This window comes from Phragmites australis, chromosome 16 (assembly GCF_958298935.1).
Source record: "Phragmites australis chromosome 16, lpPhrAust1.1, whole genome shotgun sequence".
NCBI classification, from domain to species: Eukaryota; Viridiplantae; Streptophyta; class Magnoliopsida; order Poales; family Poaceae; genus Phragmites; species Phragmites australis.
In genome coordinates this window covers 15012472-15035096 of record NC_084936.1, presented here as the reverse complement: position 1 = coordinate 15035096, position 22625 = coordinate 15012472, and the positions used below count along the sequence as shown (strand labels likewise).

The following is a 22625-nucleotide window of genomic DNA, read 5'->3' as shown; positions in this document are numbered from 1 at the left end:
AACCCATCTAGAATTTATGATGCCAAACAACCATCAGTTTTTAGATCCTTAACTTTTTACAATCTATGGTCTAGAATCTGATTTTTAAATCCCAAGCTAAAATAAATAGGGTTTTAGTTGCCATCTAAAAAATCCTTCTTAATCTGCATACCAAAGAAACCCCTCGCCGAGAAGCAAACCTCGCAAAAAACACGGTAGACCGAACAAAAACAAAAAATATCATGTAGTGTATGAAGCGTGAAATAGCTATATTGAGTCCCAAATATCTGTTCTAGGAGGAAAAAAACCTCAGGTTCTAAGCCTTCATGCTCCCTCAAATGTTCCTAACCCTGTCTTCACCACACATACATGTAACACAGAAGTGGTAAGGCCAATTTCAATAGAGTCGGCAAACGATCGGTAAAATACTGTGCTCAGTATTTTTTTTTCGATTATGGTTCCCGTATTTTTCTGCAATAGCTACTTTAAACCTGTTTTTCCGTTGCTACAGTAAAGCGGGATGAAAATAGGGATCGGCAAATTTGCGGCCAAGAATAGGATCCCGTAACACTGTAGCTAGAGTATACCGAGGGAAGGAGGAGAGTAATGGAAGGTAGGAAATAAAGTAGCTGTTGGAGATGAAAAAATAGAGGATGCTGTAACAGTATTAGGGAATACTGTAATAGTGTTATAGGAGATAAATTTTTAGAATTTATATTAAAGATGGCGAATTTGAGCCGCTAGTAACTACGAAAGACATGGAAAGCATTCTTTTGAACGTAACCCTGCATGACACAAACTTCCCCAAGAGTCAAAATGAATAAATCATTCTTGTTGAACACAAGAAGCATCTAAATCAGACACTTATCTATAGAGCTCGTTACATTGGCATTAATCCTTTCCAAAGCAACACAAGTGCGGAGAGTATTTTCAGCAATAAATTTTGTATAAAAGAATTGAACGCAATTTTAGCTTGGTTGCATGTCTCAAACAAGATTTTATTTCTACAAGTGGGTGATAAAAGGCCATAATACATTCATGGTTAGGTTCCATGCAGTTATTAGTCAAGTTGCAATTTTTCTAAACTGTTTCGTAATTTCCCGGATTATCACGAACGGTGATGGAAGGATCACCAGCTAGCCATTTAGCCAACGACACCGTTAGAATTTGAGCCTCTGTCCTCCCTCATCTCCACCACTCGCGCCTCATCCAGAGCTGACGCACGCCATGTGCTCGACGGTTTGCCGCTGAGACGACGAACGCGCGGCCATGGCACTTGCCCTCCTCTCCCCCTCCCCCGCAGCCCAACGCCTCCCGCGCCCCCTCGCCCCTCCGCCGCTCGCACGCGTCACCACCGCCGTCGGCGCTGGCCTCCTGTTCTTCTCCCCCTGCTCCTCTCCCTCCGTTGGCTCCCGCTCCCTGCAGAGGGCTGGCTCCGCGGGCGGCGTTGACGGCGCCAGCGCCGGCTCGTCGGAAGCGCCGGGAGCCGGATGGCTCGACGCAGACCTGCTCAGGCGGGTCTCCGGTGCGGCGGATGCGGACCAGGCATTGGACATTGTCGCGGAGTCGGCGGGAGGCGTGAACACCGCTCTGGACGCGCCCGAGTGCAACGCGATCGTCGCGGCGGCGCTTGACCGTGGAAACGTAGACCTCGCGCTCTCGGTGTTCGAGGCCATGCGGTCCGGCTTCGCTGGAGGTGGGGGGGGGGGGGGCTTCTGGCCTTGTCTACTGCTTTGGACCTTTTGATCATGAATTTGCGACGTCGTCAGCTTGGAGTGCTGAATCCGTGTGTTGCTGAATGTTGTCTTGCAGTTGGGGGCTGGAGGTGGGCGAGGCCGGACGTGCGGACTTATGCGTTGCTTGTCCGGCAGTTGGCGGCCGCACTGCGTGTTTCTGATGCGATCAGGATTATCGATTATGTGTCTCGTGCGGGTGTTTCTTCTACGGAGGAGGTGAGTTTCTGTTTCAAAAAGCTAATATACTGAACATTATTATGGTGCTTAACTTACATCTTTTATGATGCTTCATCGTAGTATTATCATATTGACAAATGATAAATAGCAAATTCTCAATACAACCATCACAACCAGATCATGTTTTGTCTTCCACCAGTTTCTGTAGTTTCACCTGTGCTGAGTGTTACAGATCAGCATACTGAGGTGGCTCAGCATGTCCTCAAAAGGTTCTTTTTGTCTAAAATTGTAAGCTTAGGGGACCAACTAGACCTTCCGAAAAGCGAGGGACCATAGTGGCATTATGGGAACTTGAAGGACTAGGTTGACCTTTTGCGTCATATTGGATAGCGCCTAGAGCTTTTTAGAACACTATTTGATCTGCCAACTTGAGGGACTTGCGAAGAAAGTTTGGACGATTAGTAGTATCAGGCTGTTACTATAATACATGTTTACTTATTGCAGGTCCCATTCGGGATGATTGTTCGTTGTCCAATCTGCATGGTAGCAGTTGCTGTTGCACAGCCTCAGGATGGAACTCAGGTTTGATTGTGCAGAAGTATATTGTTATACTTCTCCTTATTTTTTTTAATATTAGTCATTAGCTTACATAATTCGATCTATCAGGCAAGCACGCGTGGGCCTGGTACAGTACCATGGCTAATGTTCATAAATGTTCATAAGCTACATTACACATGAACGATACCATGTACTACACTATGGGAGTGTAGATGTCTGGAGGCCCACAAGCAGATTGCAATTTTTTTAGGGAACATCTTGTGTTGTTGTTCTGTATCAAAATAAGGTTTCTCTGAGAATAGATAGCTTCTTTAGATTCACATTTAATTTGAGCATGGATATTTGATTGTTCATTCTATTTGTTGAATTGCCCAAGGATTTCTCAACTTCATTTTTGCCACTCGTTTCTTGAAAGTAGTTTTTTTATAAAAGTCCGTAAAACCCTTGAGAGCGTGCACCCTTGACTCTTTTCGGAAGCTAAATATATTTTCCCATCATTTTGGAGAGGTTCAATTGACCTACATCAACTTGTTTTTTGCTTCACTATGAATTATCTTATGGCCTCAACATGTCAATTTTTTGCAAGTAACTTATGAACATGTCAGTTATTACTTGTTACTCCTCCAGTCAAAAGAAAGTGATGTTTTGGGAAGCTTTGACCCACTCAAATTTAAGTTCGACTTACAATATCTTCATATGTATTTATATTTTTATATGAAAATGGATGTAAGAAGTTTCAAACATACTTAGTAGTAAAAATCAATGGTTGAAGTTGTGTTTTGCATACCGTGCCTATGTCCAGAACATCACTTTTTTCGTTGACTGGATTGAGTGGTTGTTATTGTCATTTGATTTCGGACTGAAATGAACTATGTTGTATGGTATGGCATTCTGAAACCTCAGAAATACATTGCGTGAGTTGAAGTGCAAATTTCAATATGCTTGTTTTTCCTTTTCAGGTTGTTTCTTGTTCGAAGTGTCGGTATCAATATGAATTATTTTCTGGAGACGTTACAAGCATTGAATCTGATGAAGTTAGGTTAGTGAGACATGTTCTGTCTTTGAGCTGTCACTTCCCACCAATGCTACGCCATGATCTTGTTTCTTTATACAGATATCATTGGTTGTAATTGTACTTTGGATATTGAACACAATTATTGGTAGCAAGTACTGAGTAGTCATCTTGACAGCAACATCCTTTTAATTCTTCATCTAGAACTTTTCAATGTTTTTCTGGAGCTCAAGTGGTACGATGGCAATTCATAGTTCTAGAAACTGCTTTGCCTGGGTATTTCTGTATTGCCTCCCACAGCCCTTGGCACCCTCCCATCAAAAAGGAGCGAGAAGAAACACATCCCCAATGTTATGTTTCTAGGGTGCCATAAAGGATTTAGACATCAAATTCAGCATTAGATAGTTACACTTTTTCTTCGGTGTAACTCTAGAGCAAATAGTTTATGAAACATTTAATGATTATGCAACCTTTCTGTACTGTATACTGTTACTTTATTTTATCTCTAATAATAACTTCTTTGAATTTTTGCCCACATCCTCAATGGTACTATATATGACATTGCTTCTAATATTACTTCTCTAAGGATCTCCTCCTGCCGAACGCAGCATGGATATTTCAGCTCTGGAGAAGGCCTTGAGATTTATAAATGTAATGAAGGATGGTCTTCCAGCTGCTGTCCACTCTGTTGTGGTAGATTTCTTTACAAAAAGTACATAATAGATCTTAGTTTTCTCTATATTTTGAACATCTGTACTTTGATGAAGCTGCACTTTGATGTGTATATATACTGAAACTAGAAATTAGTACCCTTCATTGAAAGTTCTGTTTGAACTGAGGGAAGAAAGATCTAGATTTTAAATCATAGGATGCTTGAAAATATAAAATTGATATGATTGCTCGAAAACCATTATGGGAGATATTGCTGCCAGAAGTGATCAATTGGTCCACGTTGGCAACATGGACATTGTGTTACCAAAACAAATGAAAAATGTGCCATTCGAGGTCAGCATGATCAAATTTTGGTTAGCAAGATTGTCAACCTTCACTCGAGACCAAACAGTACCTTTAACACGCCCTGTACAGTGGTTGCCAGATATTTTTGACTACTGCATCATGTATTAGGTAGCGAAATATATTTGAGACATGCTAGGGTTCCAGCCAAAGACCATCACCAAATTCAGCTTCAGCTGTTGATGATGATATCACAGTTTGACAATCTATCTACAGTGCTGTCACTTTTTTTCTTTGTTCATGTATAATTGTGACATCTTAAAATTTAATTCGCAATTACCCATATGTTTATCTCTTGTTTCCGTTGCAGATCCGCACACCTTCAGGAACAGCTCGTACACATAGATTTGCTACCCAGACTGTAGAACTTCCTGCTCAAGAAGGAGAAAGAGTGACCATTTCCTTGGCGGCCCCGTCCAATGTTTATCGTGAAATGGGCCCCTTCAAGATTTCTGCTCGCTCACAAGGGTTTAGACCAGGAGAACCCATGTGTCTCACTAATCACATCAACAGACAAGTCTCAAAATTGCTAAGAGCTCCATCAAAGAATGAGGGATCATTTACCCTTAGCCCATATTTATTGGTTGGTGCTTTTGCTTTGCTTGCTTCTGGAGATGCTGCTTCAGCATTCATTGACCCAAGTCTTCCTAGACTTATTACAGCAACTGTCGTTGCATCAGCTGCCGTAGGAACAACTCTAAATCAAGTAATCCTGCCAGAGATTCAAAAGGCAAGTTCGATTTTGACATAGAAAAACACCAAGAGGAGCTTTCTCCATCTTGTAATTTGAAAAAAAAGTTTCAATATTTTGAGTGAGTAGATAAAATTCTTGTCTTGTACCAGGAACAAATGATGGTAGGAAATGTTTCTTAACATTTGCCTGTCCTATGATGCTTTTTTTGGTTCAGCCCAACCCATTATGACATTACTGTTTAGGTTGGCATTAATAACCATTTGGGTACAATAGTGGATTAGAATAATTTGGCCTTTTCTCAACCATATATCAACTTGGGAATCTTATCGTTATCATGGAGTACATTTTTTGTGGAGGCAGCCTAGTTTCCAAGCAGGACATGTTGAAAGGAGTAGTTTTGGGCCAGAAATAATGAAGTCCGTTGTCCATTCTTCTTTAGACATTGACCTATGTCTCGTGTTTTGTCCAGCTTCCACAAAAGGCAGTAGATATAGTTGCTGTACGGCAGCAGCTTTTGTCTCAGTATGACATGCTCCAGACTCGTCTTAAGGATCTGAAACAGCTTGCTGAAAACGAGGTTTAACTCTTTGCTCCCTGTGGCAAGTAAATTTTCTACCACGAGTAGGGTTCTGGAAATCATAGTTCTGAACACCATATTTGTTTCTTTCAAGGTGTGGATGCTTGCACGGATGTGTCAGTTGGATAACAAGATACTAGCAGTAGGCGAACCATCTTATCGGTAATTTACTGGAAGTTCCAATAAATTGTTTACCATACCAGCGTAGTTGTAATAGTTTCAGTAATAGTTTCACACTTCTGTTTGTAAGAAGGCTTACTTGTTTTACCACTATTAAATAGAATTTTCTGGTGTACAATCTAATTTCCAGTGCTAGACGAGGTAGAGTAAAGAGGGTACGGGAAAGCTTGGAAAACACACTCTTGGCGAGGATCGAGCTTATGGAAAGTTATGCAAAAGTAATCAAGAAAACCGTATATTGATCTTTCATCTGTATATCTTTTCACCTTTGAACTGTGCTGAAATGCTAAATATGCTATTGCAGTTGTGTTCAATGATTGAAATTGAAGTCGAGATGGACTCCAATGTTATTGCTGCTGAAGCAGCAAGCAGTGCTGTAAGTAGTTTATGTTTTCAGTGTTAGATACATATATTGCTCTGTGCAATATCCCCAGACTATAAGGGGTTTCTTGCATATTGTCACCTGTACATGTGTGTATATATACTAGCCTAGGGCCTCTAGGGATGAAAACAGACGGGAGAAATCCCGTCCCGTACCGTCCCGTTTTCTACTTTTGTCCTGACCGTTTTTGTATTTTCGGGATTAAAACAGAAATGGGACGAAAACGGGAGGTTTAATGTGAAAACGGGACCGAAAACGGTTTAGCACTTTTCCCGACCGTTTTTTCGAAATTCCGTTTTTATTCGGGAAATTCCCGTGGGATTCCCGTATTACCTAAACCTGATCGGCAAAACAAAAACACGAGAGCTCACCGACGACGAGGTGCGGCGCGACGGTATGCCCTTGGCTCAACCTTCAACAGATCATCCAGAAGAAATAGAACAAGGGGCATCTCGGTGGGATGATGACCAACAGCGACGCTGATGACAAATCGGCACGAACTGGCGTAGGCTCAAAGGCCGTGGCACAACGTCTGTGCTCCACTGGTGGCAACAGGGAGCTTCAGCTGGGGCACCAATCCACCAGCCCATGATGGCAGCAGGGGCTCCGCCCCCCTTCTTTGTGCGCCCCTCCGGGCAACGGCAGAGACGAGCCCAGTAGCAGGGCTTTGGCCCACTTCTTCATCCTGCGTCCCCATCTGAAGAACGAAGCCCTGACTTATATAGGCCACGGGGTAGAGATAGAGATCGAGAGATTAACTTGGATTTGTTGGGATTTCAGTGGAAATCTGGACTCTATCCAATCCAACTGGAGGCAGTTTAAATCGATATTGGGAGATTGAACCACAACTTGAATTGGATTCAGATAGAGATATGGTGCACCAGCCGCTGATTTGGGGATTGGATTTGGGCGGCTCGGCTTGGAGATAGAGTTAGGCGGCGGCTTGAAGAGGGTGGCTGTGCTGCTGCGGCAGGGAAGAGAAGGGAGGCGCGATCGGGTTCTGTGGTGGCTCAGGGAAGGAGAAGGGTAGGAGGAGAGGGGATCGACATGGGCCGAGAAAATGAGATGGCCATCTGCACTGGGCCGAGAAGGTAAAGGAGAAAGGGGCCTCATGCAGTAATGATGTAAAATTATAAATTATAACAAGCGGCGAAATCAGATTGGGAGTTGTTGGCAATTGTAGCGTATGGTCGGTGTTCCTGAATTGAATTATCAGTTCCCGACCGATACGGATGTGTTTTCGTTCGGATTGGTTCGTTTTTGATATCCTAACATTCCTGAGTTCGTTCTCGTTTTCGGCTTTAACGTTTTCGATTTTGTTTTAGAGAAAAAATGTGAAAGTGAAAACGGTTAAGGGGTTTTCCTGACCGTTCCCGTCCGTTTTCATCCCTAAGGGTCTCTATGGAATACAAATTGCTATTCTTAACATGATATACAGAGCAAAAAATTAGAGTTAGTGTTCCTCTTCTCCCATGTTGCAGCTTCATGCATCTATTCCTTCCGGCTACTGTTCATCGACGGTACGTCGGATTTGCTGTTCTGCCCACCTCTCCTCCCCGGACCCTCGGATCTGCCTCTCCCGCCTCTCCCTTGGCCGATCTGCTAGTCGGTTGTTCTCCCGCAGCTGATCTGCAGCCACACTGGCGAAATCGACGCGTGCTGCCTCAGATCAACTTGTCGTGCCTGATCCTTCATGTCGGTCGCCTGATCCGCCCGTCGGCCATGCTGGTCGACTCGCCCCGTCACGCCTTCTATCTCCCCGCACCGTCGGCGGGACGAGCCGACCTTGCCCACCGTAGCTCAGCTCAGCCCCGCCCACCTCCCTCGCGCCAGCCGTCTCCGCCCGGCGTCCGGCCGCCTCCGCTCAGAGCTATTGCTGTCTCGGGTCTCTAGCTCGGCGTGTCTTGATCGGGCCAGCTGTTAAAGACCAACACAGTTCCTCGTGAAGTAAATTTTTTTTTGCAGCAGCTAGCCACTATCTTTTGCGCTCTTGCCGTCGACCACCGCTCCCCTTTACGCTCTCGTTGTTGCTTGTCGCTACTTTTGCACTCTTGCTGTCGATCGCCACTTCCCTTTGCGCTCTTGCCGTCGTTTGTCATATCTTCAGGATGTCGTCGAGCACGGTTTCAGTTCCTCGATGCTCGGTGCTTTTTGATGGTGCCAACTACTGGGACTTTGCGCAGCATATGGACATTCACATGCGCAACCTACGTCTTTGGAGTGTTCTCTGTGGCGACGTTCCTTGTCCGCCTTACCTGGAGCTTCCGATAGCCTGTGCAGCCGCCTGTTAACAAAGGAGACAAATTAGCTGTTGACATTGCCACAACTGCGCTCAGAGGATACTCATTTGCGTGGTTCTGGACTGTTGCCACTTCCTTCAGTACTGGCTACTCGTCCACCTGCTGCGTCTACGTCTTCGACTACACCGTTGTTTGCTCCTTGTGCAACTCCTTCGCCACTTGCGCCCTCTTCAGGTGGTGGTGGTCACCCTCGCTGTGCCTACTGCAGCAAAGAGGGCCATGTTGAGGCAAACTACTACTGGAAGAAGTATCTTTGATGTTCGTTTGGTGCTTCTCTCTCGGCTACCTTCTCGACTACCTCTTCGGCTGACACTCAGTAGGAGATTGTGATGTTGCTTCGTCGCCTGGTTGCTACCTCTGACTCTGCACCGATAGGTTCTGCTGGTTTTGCTACCCTCTTCTGTCACTGAGAGACCACATTCTACACAATTAGGTATTTCACCTTATATTCTTGACCCAGGAGCATCTTTTCATATGACTTTTGATTCTTCCAGTCTGTCTTCGTTTCATCATCTTATTTCTCCTATTCATGTTGTTACCGCTAATGATACTTCTCTTTTTTTGTTTGTGTCCCTTCTGCTGCTCATGTTTCCTAACTCACCATGCAGCTCATGTTAGCTAGTCAGCTTGACTATCGCTGTCGTGTTATTCCAGATTCTGACTCGTTGCGTTCAGGATCGTTGCATGGGTGCTCTGGTTAGTACTGGCCCTCGGTGTCATGATTCTCATCGTCCATGGGAGCCTGATTGGCTTCGTCTTCCTTCCGCTGCCACTGCCACTCTTTCTGCTTCCTCGACTACTAGCTACTTTCTGCAGTGGCATCATTGTCTAGGTCATATTTGTGGGTCGTGTCTGTCTTCATTAGTTCATCGTGCTCTTAGGGTCTGTCTCAGAAGATGCGTCTTTAGATTGTCAGTGTTGTAAGCTTGGTAAATAGCTTCAACTTCCTTGTCCTCATAGTGAGTTAGTGTCTTAACATCCTTTTGATATTGTTCATTCAGATGTATGGGGCCCGACTTTTTTTGTTTCAAAAGGAGGTCATGGATACTATATTATCTTTATAGATGATTTCTCACCATACTTGGATTTATTTCATGTCTTCTAGTAGCGATGTGTTATCTATATATAAGTGTTTTGCAACTATGATTTACACTCAGTTTGACACCCCTATTCGTATTTTTCGTGCTGACTTTGCTGGCGAATTTCTTTCTGGGTATCTTTGTTCCTTTCTTGTTGAATATGGTACATTGTCTTAGTTCTCCTGCCCTGGAGCTTATGCTCAGAATGGTGTTGCTGAGTTTAAGCATCGTCATCTCTGAGATTACTCGTGCGCTTATGTTTGCCTCTTTTATTTCACCTCATTTTTGGACTGAGGTGGTCTCCACTACCACGTACTTGGTCAATATCCAACCCTCCTCTTCCCTAAGGGTAGGATTCCTTTTGAGCGTCTATGTGGACGCTTTCCTGACTACTCTCTTCGTCTTTTTGGCTGTGTTTATTACGTTCTTCTTGTCCCTCGTGAACGTAACAAACTGAGTTGAGTGTCTTTTCTTGGCTACAATGCTGAGTATAAGGGTTATAGGTGTTAGGATCTTGTTGCTTATCAGATACATATTTCTCGGGATGTTACTTTTGATGAGTCTCGTCTTTTTTATCCTCATACCTCTCCCTCCACCTTTTCAGATTTCTTGGTCGAGCCACTGTCTTTTCTCTCTTTTCCTGCTACACCCGTCACTGGTTCCTCTTCTCTTCCTCGGGCATCGTTGGCGCCTCCTCCTGTTGTGCTTTTTCGACGCCTTCCATGCCTTTAGCCTCCACCTCACATGCTTCTTCTTCTTTTGGTCTTGTTGAGCTTTTTCTTTTCCACTACACTCGTCGATCCCGTTCTACCTCCCATCCTGCTGTGCCGCTTACCGACGAGCCTTCTTCTAGTGATTTAGTTCCTTCTTTATCTTCTCGCTACTCTTCGTGATCGCCATTCGATTCGTCCTTCTGATCGATTTGGCTTTGCTGGTGTTGTTCCTGCCGAGCTGTCTTCTTACTGTGATGCTGTTGCACATTAGGAATGGCAACATGCGATGGTAGAGGAGCTTGCTGCTCTTGAGTGTATTGGCACGTGAGATCTTATTTCTCTTTATGCACATGTTCGTCCTATCATGTGCAAGTGGGTCTATAAAGTTAATACTCGCTCTGATAGTTCTCTTGAGCGTTATAAGGCTCATCTTGTCGCTCATGGTTTCTAGTAGGAGCATGGTCGTGACTATGATGAGACGTTTGCTCCGGTAGCCCATATGACCATAGTGCGTACTCTTCTTGCTGTTGCATCTGTGCGTCACTGGTCTATCTGCTAGTTTGATGTCAAGAATGCATTTCTCAATGGTGAGTTGCGTGAGGAGATCTACATGCACCCATCGTCAGGGTATTCTGTTCTTGAGGGTATGGTTTGTCGTCTCCGTTGCTCTCTTTATGGCCTTAAGCAAGCCCCTCGGGCTTGGTTTGAGCGTTTTTCTTTTGTGATCATTGTTGTTGGTTTTTCTGCTAGTGTTCATGATCCTACGCTTTTTGTTCACACTTCCTCTCGTGGTCAGACTCTTCTTCTCTTGTATGTTGATGACTTGATCATTACAAGTGATGATTACGAGTATATTGCTTTTGTGAACGCTCGTCTCAATGAACAATTTCTTATGTCCGATCTTGGTCCTCTTCGCTATTTTATTGGGATTGAGATTTTTTCTACTTCTGAGAGCTTCTTTTTGTCCCAAGGGAAGTGAGCGCATTATTGAGACTCCCATGGAGCTTAACCTTTAGCTTCAGTCCATTGATGGTGAGCCTTTTGCTGATCCCACTTGCTACCGTCATCTAGTTAGGGTCTTATTTACCTAGGTGTCACTTGTCCTGATATTTCTCATGCAGTGCATATCCTTAGTCAGTTCGTTTCCCCTCCCTCTCAGCTGCACTATAGCCATCATCTGCGTGTTTTACGCTATCTTCGTGGGACTACATCTCGTTATCTTTTTTTTACACGCTCGAGCTCTTTACCGCTTCGTGCTTATTCTGATGTTACTTGGACTAGTGATCCTTCTGATCGTTAGTCTATTTCTGCATACTGTGTTTTTCTTGGTGGTTCTCTCATTGCTTAGAAAACTAAAAAGCAGACTGCAGTTTCTCGTTCTAGTGCAGAGGCTGCGTTGCGAGCCATGTCATTGTTTACAACAGAGCTCAGTTGGTTACGATGATTACTTGAGGATTTTGGTGTTTCTTCTCCAACACCTACTCCTCTTTACTCAGGCAGTACATGTGCTATCAATATTGCTTGAGATGCAGTGAAGCATGAGCTCACCAAGCATATTGGTGTTGATGCTTCTTACACACGGACACAAGTACAATATGAGGTGATTGCTTTTCAGTATGTTCTTTCTGAGCTTTAGTTGGCTGATTTCTTCATGAAGACATAGAGTATAGCTCAGCACAGGTTCTATTTCTCCAAACTTAGTGTGATTGATCCCCTATGAGTCTAAAGGGGTGTTAGATACATATATTGCTCTGTGTAATATCCCCAGATTATAAGAGGTTTCTTGCATATGTACTTGTACATGTGTATATATACTGGTTTAGGGCTCTAGGGAATACAAGTTGCTATTCCTAACATCCAATTGATCCATATAGTATGTAAGTAAAGTATAATTGTGTTTATTTTTATTTAATCCTGATCGATGCTAATAGTTAGTTTTGTGGTTTCAGGAGAGAATATCAGAACAAATACAACAGCTAATGGAGATTGATAGTCTTGAAGAGGCAAGTATATCCTCTATTTATATAATTTTCTTAGCAGCACATTACTAAAAGGTACCAACATTTTGTTCTGAAACTTCTATTTAGCAATGGCGTATACAAGCTGAGGCTAATGATGAGGCAGAAAGGCTTCTTAGTTCAGATTCTTCGGAAACAATGCCTGCTGGACATGTGTAATGGAATTTTGGTAATGTGCAAGCGTCATTTTTTATTTCCTATTAGTTATTTATCTGCAATAGAAATGTTCTTCTATCGGACTACAAACAAAACCCAAGTTAGACTTTCGAAGAAATTAGTATTGCTACAGAACATGAACAAATCCACCCCCTCTGTCCTCTGGGAGTGTTAATTCCAAGAGGAACACTTGACTGTAGACTAATCAAGCCTTAGGGAGAAAGCCTGAGGACAGCGACTGCCCTAGGATCTTGATTACAAGTCTGTTGTAGAATATTTTTTGTAAATAAACCTTTTTGAATGCTATTTTAAACAATAATCTTGTCTCGAACTTACTTTAAAAAGTTAAGCCTGTTTTTTCCCCAACGCTACAACCTGTGTCATTGTTAATGAACTGTGCGAGGCTATTCCACAGGGGCTCAAGAAATCATCAAAGTTGACAATGAGGAAGTGACGAGCAGGGTTGGTGGTGGTCGAAAACGCTCAACTAAAATTCAGAAAGGATAGTGGAGATGGCATTCGATGAAAATTCCGTCTTTGGATTGGAATTTCATGGACACGAATCTTTAAATTAGTATTTATCGAAATACAACTATTTGAGCTGAATTTGAAAAATCCCTTTGTATAGTTGCATGAAATTATTTTCTCAAAATATAGAAAAGTCTCTGGCTTTGATAATCGCTTTCCAGCATGTTTTCATTGATCTAGCGAAACTACTGGCATGCAAATAGTTCCTTATAACTAGCTGAATGCTAATCCTGTAGACATCGTCCTTTTGGTAGTGGCACATAGTTGGGAATTTTTGTGTAAATCGAAAATTGTTGTATGCTTGTTGAAAGTTAAACGTACTCCGCTGTATACTTTTGAATGTCGATGGGTGTTACCTTAAAAATTCTAAATCTTGTAACTTGTTCCAAGTTGTTATAATGAATTTTGCTTGTTAATAGAGCCTTGCGAACCTGTGGCAACGATGCGATGGGACTGGGTGGTAGTGAGAAGAACCATGTTCTGGCAAGCCCGGTTAGAGGTGCTGGCAGGAAACTAGTTGTGATGGCTTCATCCCCCTTCCCTCCTCGCAGCTGTGATGGATGTCCCACAGATCTGTACAAACTCATTGGGCTTGCTATCGCAATTAAACTTGTCAATAGTCGGCGGTTGGTAGCTGGAACCCATCAGGCCATCGAGCATGACACATTCCAATGGGAAAATGGGGTGTCTGAATATAGATATGCTGATGGAACGAAGGATTTGCTGCTGAGATCAATGCCTGTCAGGGTTGTGCACGGCTGGCTTTGCAGGTTCTGGTGCAGTGGGAGAAGCTGTAGAGTATGCGGCTTTGAGCTCTTGTACTTTGTTACAAAGATTTCGAACAAGTCTTATAACTATTGGAAAAAGAGTAAATTTCAAAAACTCATAACTATTTTAACATATGCTGTAAAAAATTACAACTATGGTAATAGGGGGACTATAGTTAATCTTTCTATTATATGTTATAGAGAATGATAGGGTATATGGTGAGAAAGTTATAGTTTTTTTAATATGTATTAAAATAGTTATAAGTTTTTGAAATAAGTATTATAAATTGTAGTTTTCTATAATATATAATAGAAAGATTAAAATATACTACAGTAAAAAGTGGGTTTTAAAATCCTACACTTTTTACTCTGTTTTAACATGTATTAAAATAGTTGTAGGATTTTAAAACTTACTTTTGGAAAAAGGATTGAAACCCTGTCGAGGTCTCCGTTGTCCTTTGGAAGGTCTTCTCTGTTGATCATATTGGAAATGACATCGGAGTCTTGGGTTTGACCATGCTGCTTGTTGACATTCGCATGATGATCAGACTGTGCATTTGCGTCATCTTCTTCGACTATGACGGTTTCCCCCTCCCTCCATCGGGTAGTGCATGTGGTCACCTCCCACGGTCAAATTTTCGAGGAGTGAAATGATATCACAAAGAAACTTTAAGGAGGTCCCACGAACAAGATGGTTCAGTAGGATTTTGAAATGGACCTTGCATGCATTATGGTTCGATGAAGCGTACTTTCATCCTTATTTGTCGACCTCAGCGTCTACCTGGCCTCTGAGGGTATTGCCCGTCTCCCCACTAATTATCGTGGTAGCAGGTAATGAATGAATGCGGTCCAGACATATGATCTGGAACGAAAGAATATAATTTTCGAGGTTTAGATACGAAGGTTCGTTTGAGGCTTTGGTTTCGAATGAGCTTCCGGGCCGTCAAGGAAAGTAGGGGGACTAATATGAGCATTTCTACTTACGGTGCCTTCTACTCCCGTATAGAGCCGAGCAAGTAGAAATAAAATCTCTGGTCATCCATCTTGTAGGGGTATTCAGTCATCTTGTAGGCGCCATTGTATTAACTGATGAGAAGAACAAGATGGTCTAACACCATTCTGAATCATGTACCATCCAAACCTTGATTTGTTCTGTTCACTTCACATAGGTGTACAATTAAATGAATTCTAGCTAACTTCCTGTACTCTCTAATCGACTGCTAGTCTACATGTTTTGAGCCTCTCAGCACTGATGCTCCCGTACGGCCGGCATCTTCCCCACCCGAATCCACGCCTCTGCCCATTAACCCCACAGCTGCGAGGGAGGTGACACTAAGTCAAAACATTATATTAGTAACAGGTGATAATCGTTATTAATGATAGTTTCTATATCCGTCACTTCAAACATGTTACTAATAATGACACATTAGTGACAGGTGCCGATCCATCACTAATGATAATCATTAGTTAAGATTCATCACTAACGTGTATTTTCTATGACATGTGGATGTCTATTGCTCGTCACTGGTGACCGTTATTAGTGACGGGAGAAAAGCTACTTGTCACTAGGACTCGATCATTAGTGACGGGTGATAACCACACCCTGTTACTGGAACTCTGTCATTAATGACGGGTGGTAAATGCATTCGTCACTAATGACCGAGCCATCAGTGACATGTGAGGTTATAACTGATGACACTCTTTAGTGATATATGATGTTTTCACCCGTCGTCACTAATGTGCTCATCCTCCAAAGATTTTACCTATTTCTTCATTGCATCATGAAGCAATGTCATGACAACCTTGCTCCATCCCACATAAAGAAAACACAGGGCATGAAGGCTATCGCCAAAGAACACGTGGTGGCGAGGAAGGGTCGAAGAGCACGAGCTAGTCAATGATGAGGTTTAGGGAGTGCGGCGCGTGGGGCTGCGACGGGACACCCTTCATGAGGACGCATCGAGTGGACAGGGCGTCAAGCCTGGCGACCTCAGCGTAGACCATTTGCCACGATAGGAGACCACCGCTCTGTTGCACGATGGGCCATGGTGATGATTGCGATGGCGTCGAGGTGGCCCCTGCCTCATCCATCCGCTCACCACTGCATGCCGCCTCTTACTCCCCACTGCTGTTGGTGCATGGATCTCTGACCCTAGCAAGATCCATAGCCAGATCCATCGGATCCCGATGTGGATCTCGCAAGGGCGAAGTTGCTGGTGGGAGAGGCTGGGAGGAGGAGACCGGTGAGGAGATGAAGGAGAGAGAGGCTGGTGGGGGAGGAGGAGGAGGATGGTGGCGGGGGAAGAGATAAGGTGGAGAGAGAGAGAGAGAGGAGGAGGTGAGGAAGAGAGGGGATCGAACGTGCGAGGGAGATAAGGCCAAGCCGTGAGCGGATGTGAGGTGAACCAGAAGCCAATTCAATGAAAATTTCAAGTCCGATCCTCTCATCAATGCCGGTTCGAATTAAAAACCGGTAGTGATAGTATCATTACCGGTTTTTAGTGTGAACCGGCACTGATAGTCAGTTTCAGTGTCGGTACTTAACGGCTCAATCATTTTTCGGATGTGGGAGGTTAAGAACTGGCAGTGATAAATTTTTAGTAACTATTTTTGCACCACCAGCACTGATGAGTTGCTATTTATGACCCGTTCTGTAGTAGTGAATTTAGAAGAAGACCAACAAGCATCGGGCACCCGCAAATAGTTCTCGAGAAATATGGGTATATATGTTGTAGTGTGTGTTAAGTCGATTAGATGTGCTAGCTGAGCCCAGGACCTGGTCGATTCCTGCTCGCACATGAAAAAAGGCCAAGTCGGCAATGTATCGGGGCAGACTTGTTTTTGGCATGTGTCTCGTTAATCCCAAGGGCTCCAGGCTCCCCTCCATTATCGATGGAGAATTTTGCTGCCAATTTTGTCAGAGATTGTGAAATGCATATGATCAGGACGAGGTACTTAGTGCGCATTGAAGCCGTGGTTGTGAAATGCATGATTGGTTTGCATCTGCTGGTAGTATTTTGTAAGCCGTATTTATCTCTGGATTGCTGCTGTGATTTCGTGGATTATTGCCAGTTCGTTTTGCGCAACTACTTGTCTCTATCCCTACTGCTATATTGATCTTGCCGAGAAAGAATTGCAGTTCTCCTATTGCTAGCTGTTTGATTGGCCGTGAGATATCACATACTGCCGAGCTGCTTGTACTATTCATCCAACGGCAATAGTTTTGAAACAAAGTTATCACTGCTGGTCCTGTACTAATTGGTGAATTACTTGCAGCTCAAATTGTTCTAGCTGCGAGAAAATAAATACTGCATGTGCTAGGTGTTTCTTGGCCGTGGGTAGATACAAGTATTCGTGGAGAATTTAGAGCTTAATTCAAGGGCATAAATAAGTGCTTCTTTCTGTTTAATCTAAAACTATTTGTGTCGCTGGCTGCTAGCACCGTGAAAGAGGAGAAATCAGGCATCCTCGACGGGTGCTCATCAAGGAGCACGTTTCAAGTTAGTTTTATACGAGCAAACTACTCTAATTAAGCCGGTACAGATCGATCAATGTACGTACCAAAGACAAACACAACTAATCATCTATGTTTTCTTCTTGTGTCATACCCCACATGCACAAGATGTGCGTAGAGGACCTCGTTCCACATGTCCGGCACGCCCGGCAGGCACCAGTGGCTGCAGTCCTCCGGCGCGTCCGGCGGCGTTCCCGGCTCCCGGTGCCGTGACGGGTGGCCGTCCGGTCTGAGCACCGTCATGTGGGTGATGTTCAAGAACCGTGCCTTCCTTCCGTGTCTCTTGATATCTTCCGTCGTCTTTACGATCATCGCGTTGATCCACGAGTGATCTTCACCCGAGTGGTCGTTAGTGGTCAGTGGACCCCGTTGCTCGGCGCACGAACCACCTGTGTCCCATGTGCCATTGCTGCCATTGTCAGGTAGAACACAATGCAACCTGGGTTAGTGTAACATTACTCTTTAACGATTCTTGGTGGTTTTTAGTGTTTAAGCTGAGCTATATATCCACATAGATCTCTTCAATTAGTCGCAACTGCTAGTTCATATATTGTCTATCATAAGCCTATTCTCGTTATCTGAAGTCGTAATACCTCTTTTAATCAAGTACTTACCGATAATGCGAAGGAGAATAACTCCTGAAGAAGAAATAGCTTTCTGAAGATCGAGCACTACTCAACTCCCAATCTTCCACAGTTTGCAGAGACAGTCGAAATGCTTCCTTGAGGTCCATGGTCTTGTTCAAGCGGTCGCCGACCATGAAATAGTTTCCTCTGCTCATGAGCCATGGCACGATCGATTCAATCAACCGTACGTGCTCGTTGGTCTTACCAAGAGAACAATGTAATAATCAGCACCCAAAATAAGCATGGCGGCTTACGCTTTGACGGTCTTGTGCAGGTTCCACCAGTGCCCAGTGTTGAGCACGAGCACGTCGGCGCCGGCCCACCGGTCCGCGTGCCGTGCCAGCACGTCCAGCCGGACGGCTCCCCTCACGCCGCCACCGCTGTCACCTGTCGCGTTAGCCGGGAAGCGGTCCACCATCACGATCATCGGCGCGCGGTAGTACTCGACGGAGAGATTGTAGTCGGCGAAAACCATGGAGAGGTAGCCCTTGTGCCGGCTGATCGGCTTCCCGGACTGCTCGTACACTCTGGACGCGCCAGCCGGCACCGCGTCGGCGAGCATGCACACCATAGACTCCCACTGGTTCCGGCCGATCGAGTCCCCGGCGAACACGATCCGGCCGTTCCGGCTCCTCTCTAGCATCTCCTTCGCGTTAAACCTGAAGAACTCGAACCATTCCAAGAATCAAGTAACAGCAAGATGCCACAAGGAGAAGAACATCCGGGAATTAAAATGTCGACATGGCGGCCGCTACCTACTTAGGGATGTGGCAGCGATGAGGCTGCCAGCGCCAGTGCCGGAAGGACAAGTCGTTGCGGCCGTTCCGCATGCACCGGAAGCCGGGGTCGAGGAATGGGCAGTCCTCCCCGTACGCCGCCACGGTGGCGTCGTCCCTCACCCATCGCCCGTCCGAATAGTCGCATCCTCCACCGCCACCGCCGGCGCTGTTGTGCTCCGTGCTGCTTCTGCTGCTGACCGGATGCAGCTGCCAAGACTGGAAGAACGACGACCATGGCGAAGGCGACCCGCGTGGCGGCAGGAGCGCGACGATGCAGATCGCGAGGAGGAAGAGGAAAACGGAGGAGACGAGCACGTGTGTCGCGCGCATGGGGTTCAGACGTTGGCTACCATTGGTTGGTTTGGAGGGGAGTGAGGCGAGGAGAGCTGCAAGGATTGGGCAAAGCGAGTGGTACGTGGTGCATGGTGGCAATGGCAAGAGAGAGTGATGGATGGGAGCAATTCGTGGGTCGAGTTGGACCGTATCAAAACTTTCTATAAAACCATTATTTCTTTTCCACGAAGATTCTATAAAACCATATATTCATTATATATAAAACCATTAATAGCCTAACTGAGTGGCGGTTGGCAAGTGTAGAAAAAATGGGAAGAAAATCCTGTAAGACCAGGTCTATTGGCTCATCAAATTGGGCCCTCTCCAGATGTTGACACGTGGAAACACAAATCATTAAGCAACCATCCCATTAATTAATGTCACTGTTAACCCACCGTTAGTCCGTTCTGCTCCATATTACCATTGACAGTTACCAAATAAATGCTCCTTCCGTTAAAAATGTAATGCACATTTTATTTTAAATAAGTCAAACTTTATAAGTTTTGACCTATAATTAATCAAACTAAATGCACGTTTAGTATGAAAAATTATTCCAATATATTTATATTTTAAAGTTTTTTAATATGATGTTAATTTTATAACAACTGTCAATATAATTTAAGAAAAAATAACAGTCAAAGTTTACTTTTGATGATTTATTTTAAAACAAAATATGTCTTGCCTTTTTGAACGGAGGGTGTATTTTTGTTTCCAATCTACAGTGTACCATACGAGAAGATCAGGACAACGGCAAGGCCTTCAAGATCTTCAACAAGACAACAACAATGCCATACTTGGAACCATACAGTTTTGTAGGCGACACAATGCATGCTTATTCCAATTCGTTCAGAAAGTGAGTTACAAACTGGAGACTTGGTCTTGAGAGTGGTGAATACAAAGCCAAATTTTAGGGGATCCTAAACTTCTTCTTCCTCCTACCTCTCCTCTTTTTTATCTCCTCCTTACTCCTCATCCTCTTTTTTTCTTCTTCTTCTTCTTTCATACCCAAAAATTATAGGGGGCTTACTCTTACCCCACGTTGAATCTGCCCCTGGGCCTTGATCACATAATCACGTTTGGCCTGCTCATTGATTTTGTTGCATGTGCTCATCCCGAAATGCATTAGGAGTCAATGGTGATGGGATATTTGGATCGAGTAGTAAGGAGTGGCAGAGCTCCTCTTATCGTGTAACACTCTGGAGACTACCACAAATCTAAAGTGCTACTAAAATCAACATACAAGAGCCACCAAAATTTAAAGAAAAATTCGGCAACACCTCCCGTGCAAAACGACGTATAACTAGTCACTCATCACACAGAGAGTTATATATAATATCATACTGACAATAATAAATATCCTAGCAAGAGAAATACGCCTCGATCATACATCTAAGCCACAATAGATCAAACATACATCATAACACTAAGAATTAACAACTGAGAACATAACAAGTTTAATCAAAAAATAAAAGTGAAAGTGCAAGCAACGTGTAGCTATCCATCCCATATGATCGCCAACACCTCATGGTACCTGAAAAGGTAGCATGGATGAGATTAAAAAATCTTAGTAAGTGAATTGTTTTAATAAGCTATTGAGCTACAAGAGATTAAACATTCACCTTTAACAATGATAATAAGCTGAACAAGTTAATAATATATGAAAAAACATGATTAAGCTTGACAATACAATGATAACCACATGCTACCATCCACTATCTATGTTTCCACGATAGTAGTATTAACCAAAATAATATTAAAGACTTCCTTGCAACATAAGGATGACATCAAAGTGAAGAAATTAGAGACATCCATATGAATGCCTATATATGCATACGACATGCTCTTCCTCAACCCTATCTCTCCTCGGGTAACGTAAGGGTGTGCATCGTATTCCTTCTTGGGTAACATACAGTGTTGTACCGGTACAATTGTGAACGTTGCATGACAAAACTTCCAATGCATAAAACAGATACATATGATATGCTTCATGCATAAGTAAAAACATAACTTCAAGATTAAATACTTTCATGAGATACGTACGAATACACATGCTATATTCTTACTCACCCTTACCCCTCCTCGGGTAATGTAAGGGTGTGCACCGTACCCATTCCCGGGTAACATACGGCGATGTATCGGTACGGTCGCGACCAGAAGACACGACAAAACTTCCAATGCATGAGATGCATAAGTATGACATGCTTCATATATAACCAACAACATAACTTCTAGAATATGCTTAAGACTTCAAGAACTGCATAATTATAATAAAGAAAAATTGCAAAGAGATGAAACTCGCTTTACCCACTTCTTAATTCAAGATTAAGTAAACTTCAGAAAAGTAAATATTAAGGTAACAAGCTAATGTATATACGAAAGACATACTTCCGACATATGAATATACTTCAAGTATTGCATACAAAGAGTATAAATATCTATAAGTAGATGACATATGCCACTACTTTTACCTCATAATCCATGAAATCGTCAAATCTTTAGAAGGTAGATATAAGTAATATGCTCATATTCAATTTAAAAGATTATTAGAGAGTATAGCAATTAAAAGATGGAGCCAACCAAATAATAAACTATAACATAATGCAACCACTACATTCACTTGCTTTCACCAGCGACGAAAATGGGAACTAGCTGCATCCTGAAGTGGCACCACCTGAACAAGTGCATAAGTTAGCACCAAAACACCGCAATAACAAAGGCAAATGGAGACACGCTCCTACGCCCGAGAACTCCGTATACAAGTCGATAACGAAATGACGGCGAAACTTCTACTGCTTGGCTATTGTGACAAAGGGTGAGATCCTCCTCTAGATAGGTCGAGGTCCGAAGAACCGAAAAATAAAACACCACGCGAACCAACTTTCAACGAACGTCATCATCGTTTTATCAAATACACCTAAACTACTCATCCAAAACGAACAAGACTAGTGCCATCGGAAAGATAACGACCAGAACTACAACCTTTATTTTAAGCTTATGGTCACATTCGACACCAATTAAACCTCAAACTTTAGAATTACATTGTTGCACGCTAGATCGATCATCGAACACTAAACCAACGCTGAAAATATATGTTCCCAACTATCCACAAGCATCTAAGAACTAATTAGAAGTTACCTTCACGACAATGAATTCAACGATTTTCCATGAAAGCTCCTCCTCTTTCCTTCTTCTTCTCTTCTTTTCTCCTCTTCTTTTCTTCCTCCTTTCTTCTTTTCCTTTCTCTTATTATTTTCTTTTCTTATTCTTTCTCTTTTCTTCCCTTCTTCTTTTTGCTGGCCGGCCGGCCCCTTCTTCTCAGCCCCTCTTGGCCCCCCTGCTCTCACCGATCTGCACAGTAGAGCGAGGCAGAGCGCTGGTAGTGAGGCAGCATCGCGCAGCCGGGCGTAGTAGTCGACGGGTGACGGTGGCAGCACGACAACAGGTGGTAGGCTGACAGCGACGGTCGGGCCGACAACCGAAGAGGACAGAGGCGGCGGTTAAGG

The 22625-nt window shown here is 43.7% G+C and overlaps 2 protein-coding genes across 5 annotated transcripts; one reads left to right on the top strand and one right to left on the bottom strand.

The window, feature by feature from the left end:
* Window positions 1-1121: 1121 nt before the first annotated feature.
* Window positions 1122-14023, top strand: LOC133895276 (uncharacterized). Of its 3 annotated transcripts, none has more exons than XM_062335455.1 (13): window positions 1122-1675; window positions 1792-1931; window positions 2397-2474; window positions 3410-3489; window positions 4071-4155; window positions 4787-5206; window positions 5640-5747; window positions 5842-5909; window positions 6058-6145; window positions 6232-6303; window positions 12351-12404; window positions 12489-12588; window positions 13523-14023. In XM_062335455.1, the coding sequence occupies exons 1-12, from the start codon at window positions 1249-1251 to the stop codon at window positions 12576-12578; spliced, it is 1710 nt and encodes a 569-aa protein (XP_062191439.1). In that variant the 5' UTR covers window positions 1122-1248; the 3' UTR covers window positions 12579-12588; window positions 13523-14023. The 3 variants fall into 3 exon arrangements, with proteins under 3 accessions (XP_062191439.1, XP_062191440.1, XP_062191438.1); XM_062335456.1 differs by lacking the exon at window positions 13523-14023 and adding an exon at window positions 12991-13519 and having other exon boundaries at window positions 4787-5059; XM_062335454.1 differs by lacking the exon at window positions 13523-14023 and adding an exon at window positions 12991-13519.
* Window positions 14024-17340: 3317 nt separating this feature from the next.
* Window positions 17341-19225, bottom strand: LOC133894735 (protein trichome birefringence-like 8). 2 transcript variants are annotated; one of them, XM_062334897.1, is made up of 4 exons: window positions 18770-19225; window positions 18265-18669; window positions 17999-18157; window positions 17341-17793 (listed from the first exon to the last, which is right to left on the bottom strand). In XM_062334897.1, the coding sequence occupies exons 1-4, from the start codon at window positions 19117-19119 to the stop codon at window positions 17451-17453; spliced, it is 1257 nt and encodes a 418-aa protein (XP_062190881.1). In that variant the 5' UTR covers window positions 19120-19225; the 3' UTR covers window positions 17341-17450. The 2 variants fall into 2 exon arrangements, with proteins under 2 accessions (XP_062190881.1, XP_062190882.1); XM_062334898.1 differs by having other exon boundaries at window positions 18809-19225.
* Between the last annotated feature and the right edge of the window lie 3400 nt (window positions 19226-22625).